General features: G+C 32.5%; 1 protein-coding gene across 1 annotated transcript in view; it reads left to right on the top strand.

Annotated features, from left to right (window-relative positions):
- LOC117108422 overlaps positions 1 to 1,494 on the top strand; it is a 4,485-nt gene extending 2,991 nt beyond the window's left edge. Inside the window, exon 2 of the mRNA XM_033250438.1 lies at positions 639 to 1,494. Coding sequence (XP_033106329.1) covers positions 639 to 1,105 — 467 coding nt within the window. The 3' untranslated portion in view covers positions 1,106 to 1,494. The remainder of the gene's footprint in view (positions 1 to 638) is intronic.
- The last annotated feature ends 3,437 nt before the right edge of the window (positions 1,495 to 4,931 follow it).

Here is a 4,931-nt window from a genome sequence, read left to right as displayed (position 1 = left end):
TATATATATTATATATATATATATATATATATATATATATATATATATGTATGTATGTATGTATGTATACTGAATATATGTTTGAGTGTGTGTGTGTGTGATGTCTCGACATAGATTTTTTTGATTAGTCATACCCTCAGATTATAAGCTTTAACTACGGTAGCAAGTAAAAACGGTAGTGGCATCATCAAATCTCAAATCTAGGGCAGTGAATATGACGAAACGCAAACAAGTTTAGTCAAAATCAAAAACTTGGCATTCACATGACGCATCATTTAAAAATTTAGACATTGGAAAAATAAACACAAGTAATATAATTCATGCTGAATAAATTAAAAATTAGACAGGCTTTAATAATTTTGGAGATTACTGTATTTCCAAGATAATAAACTTCTTATAGTGACGTGCCCAGGGACCTAATTTAAAGCAGTGGTCCGAGGACTTCAAGTCATAAATTTTGTGAGCCAACATTTACAGTCATTACATTCTGAGTTTTCCATTATCCTGGCTGCTAATACAAGGGGTAGCACCAATTGCATTTCCTCGCGTTCACTCGTAGCGTTGACTGCGGTTATGGCTACTTAGCGTTTTAGGCCAATGTCACTAATGCTGATACGGCATTTTTTGTTTTCTTACAGTAATCACTATCCGTGTATCAACACAGCCAACGCCGACTCCTGCAGTCGTGTCGTCTGATTTTGAATCTGAGGTTGAGTCCTCTGATATTGAGAGTGAAGATGCAGCTGCATTACCAGTTGGTGGAACCACAGAACCGGAAAGCGACAGCAGCTCAAGCGAGGAGGAGGTATCTGATGTAGAAAGCGATCCTACAGAAGCACCAGATTCTGGGGATGCAACAACACCCGCACCTCTGGGAGGTATCGGTGGTGGGGCAGCGGGTGGAGAGTTGGCAGGAAGCAACAATGTCGCTGCCGAGAATGCAGCAGGCGATTCGTCAGGCGCTGTTTTTGGAATGAAGGCTAGCGATCAGGCAGTACAACCGGGTGGTTTCAGCGCAACTGCAGTCGGTGTAGCTACGACACTTGGTATCGTCGGTACTCTCGCGGCAGTGGCTGGAATCGTTGTTTACATTAAAAAAAAATAACTCTATAGACGTTAAACAAACATTATTTACGTTCCATTTTTATACGTTGTATTTAGATCTGAAATGCTCATAATGTTCGATTTAACGTTTGTAACTTGATATACAGGACTAGATTCAGCGTGACTTACTTCCATTGAAGATATTAGAATATAGTACTTGTTGACTTCAGGATAATGATCGTTGGCTGCAATAAAGTATTGTAAATATTAGCATTATTTTAGATGTAGATGAATATTCATTGTCACTTACATTGAGCAAATATGCTGCACTGAAATAATTTTGTTTTTACGTTGAATATATTGTAATATTAGCGTAATCATCAACATAAAAACTTATAGTTGTACCGTGTATGGGTAAATATTTTGTCAATAAATATATTTTGTGATGATTTTCTGTATTCTCGCAAATATTTGTTAGAAGAATCAATCTATTCATATTTATATAAATATATTTGTATATATAACTAAATAATTCTTATATATATATATATTATATATCTGTCTTACTATATAGTGTAAACACAATACAAATAGATAAATAATAATAACTGTGCACTAAACTGTCTTGCCAGCGGTAATGTTAAATTCAGGACATTAAAAAAGAGAAATTTTAATTGTAAAATAAATGGCACATTTTACATACGATGCATAATAATAATAATAATAATAATAATAATAAGAGTACGTTTTGTATAAATATTTAATATTAAAATAACGCTAAAAAGAAAAGATCGACGTTTCGATCTTTTCTTTTTAGCGTTATTTTTATATTAAATAATAATAATAATAATAATAATAATAATAATAATAATAATAATAATAATAATAATAATAATAATTCTTTATTTGTCCTCGTATATGTATGCCTACACACTGGGAAATTCGGGCTGGGTCCCCGGGGACCCGCGGCTGCCATAGCTCGGCGCCAACTACCCCACTTACTCTACAACATCAAACGGATACAGACTGATACATATATGGTCCTTAACTCGCCTAACTCTCCTGAGAGGGTTATTCGAGGAGCTGAGCGTTTTGTTATTATAAAATGCATGATGGGAAACCCTTAGTTTCTTCAGTCTTGACGTCACAAGTAGTGGCCTGAAAGCAGCTTATTAAATCAATAAGTTAACTTACTACTAAGTTAAATAATATGAGTCAAGTAAGTCATCTAAATTGAATTAGAATAATTGGTCAAAATTAAATTAATAAATAAGTTATCCATTAAACGAGATAATCTGTCATTTTAACCGTACCATTGCGTTGCTCGGTACTCCGAGATATAAAAAAAAAGTTTTCAAAGGGCCGGGCCTTTGAAAATCTGATAGATGATGTTCAATATAAAGTATCGGTAAATAAAATATATGAGAGGGGTCCAGGGACAAGTACTAGGCCCAATTTTTAAAAAGTTTACCTATTTTACACATTAAATCTAAATAATGTGGACTCTTTTTTAAAATGTGGACAAATTTCATGCATATAAACTGAAGAATGTGGACCAGTTTAAAAATTGGGGCCCACTATTTTACACCTAAAATAAAATTTTAAAAAAATGTGAACCAACATTTTAAAAAGAAGACCGGACTAGTTAAACAAAATTACCTATTTTATGTATAAAATCTAACTAATATGGACCCATCTTTTACAATTTGACCAATTTCATGCGTATAAACTTAATAATGTGCACCATCTTAAAAATTCGGACCCATTTGACACTTAAAATCTAACTAATGTGGACCAATCTTTTAAAATGTGGACCCATTTTATGCGTATAAACTGAACAATTTAAAACTTGGGAGCCATTATATTCGTACTTTTAACTGATGTGGACCCAAAAAAAGCAGCCTAATTAGACATTCTTTAATTCAAGCTTCTTAAAGGTTGTTGATAAATAATACGTAAAATATAAAAAGAGATTTTATTCCATATTTTTTCTCCTGCAATTCAATTCTTAATTTTTCCTAAAGTAATACAGGGGTTGGAATAAATAAGTTATTTAATACTGTTAAATTTTGTTATGAGTATTCAACAGTTAAAAAGTAACCAGTTAAAATGTTTTTAGTATTATCTAAAATGCAAATAATATAATTTGGTACTGTACATTTCATTTACCATCATGCTCTTTGTTGCATATTTTAGTACAATATTGGAATCGTTAAATAGGCCCATTCTACGGCTACATCCAATTGAATTTTTATGTAGTATGGCTGGACCATTAGCCTACCAATTTTAATGGTCTAAAAATAAACTTAATATATGACATGGCAGAACTATTATACAATCACAATCACGTGCATGAATTATACAATTTAATCTTAACTTCAAAATACCACCCATTCAAATGCACCTTTTCTTTACCTGTCAGATCCAAGTTTTACCTTGCTGGATCAACTGTTCAGTTACCGGATAGTCTCTGAAATTGACATGGTCTGTACATCTTTCTAAATTTTTCTCAAATAATTAATATAATTAAAATAAAATATACATATTAATATTTGTGAGTTTACAGAAAAATAGAAACAAATTTTGGTTGATACAGTTCAAGATCCCTTACTGCTGGCATTGGTGTTCATTGCATTATTTAATTTCAAATAAAATTTTAAAAACTTAAATAAAAATTTCAGAAACCAACTTTAAGTTTTAAAACATAGAAATTTACAATCTTTTTTTAAACATAATTTTGCTTAACACTCAAAATTATACTGTCCCCCAAAAGTGACAAAAAATAAAAATACAAAAAATAATCCTGCATTAAGCCCGCCCGCCCACTCCGCAGCAACACACAAACTACCATCACGAGGACAGAAATCATTGAATTTAAAAGTATGCGTACCCTGGTTGTTAAATTGGATAATTATAATAAGGAATAATAAAACTCTTCCAGTGACAGGAAGTATGTCTATCGCTTTTCGTTGTATAATTATGTGTCACACATTCCCTAAACAAACCAACCTCCATGCCCAAGCCAACAATCCCCAAGCTACCACAAAATGGGCAAGTCAATCCAACCTTAGTCTCCATGACCCCTTTTGAACAATACATACAACACATCCTTAAACATCGTCTTTTTAACAAACAGATTTATTATGCATGCTTTATAATCTATAATGATAATCACTTAAAAATGCAGACCTTCAAAATCTGCTACATAATTTAGATACATCCTCTATACAGCATTGATGCCGAAGCTTTAAGAGACTTTGTACCCTAAATGCATGACCGTGGCCTTAAGCGGCCTCTGTAGCCTCTGACCATTGTGAGGCAAATTAAGGGAAAATCCCGCCCACCATTCTCTCTACCGAAACTCTCATTTATTTTTAAAACAACGCTGATGATAATGATAAATAAAATGGTAATGACAATATATTAAAAATAATAATAATAATAATAATAATAATAATAATAATAATAATAATTATTATTATTATTATTATTATTATTATTATTATTATTATTATTATTATTATTAGTTGTCCATCAAGTCCGATGACGATGTCCGGTAAACCATTGATCCTTATCTGCTTCTGTGTCTGCTGTGGAGCTACCAGCTACCAACAGGTATCTTCTTATCCTTCAGATTTCTCTTAACAGTATCCTTAAATCTTTTTCTTGGTCTACCAATGCTACGGGAGCCGTCCTTCAGTTGTGAATAGAGTATTTGTTTAGGTAGTCTGTTATTATCCAATCTGTTGACATGACCAGCCGATCTCAGGTTTCTCTGGATCAAGAGTTCATACATACATAACTAACTAACATACATACTAACTAACTAACTAACTACATACTTGGTGGATTAGTCTTTGTCATTGTTCGGGACAAAATCCCACCAT

The sequence above is a fragment of the Anneissia japonica genome, unplaced genomic scaffold, assembly GCF_011630105.1.
Source record: "Anneissia japonica isolate Jap-2015-1 unplaced genomic scaffold, ASM1163010v1 scaffold26_len2425191_cov177, whole genome shotgun sequence".
Classification (NCBI taxonomy): Eukaryota; Metazoa; Echinodermata; class Crinoidea; order Comatulida; family Comatulidae; genus Anneissia; species Anneissia japonica.
This window is presented reverse-complemented; position numbering and strand designations above follow the sequence as displayed.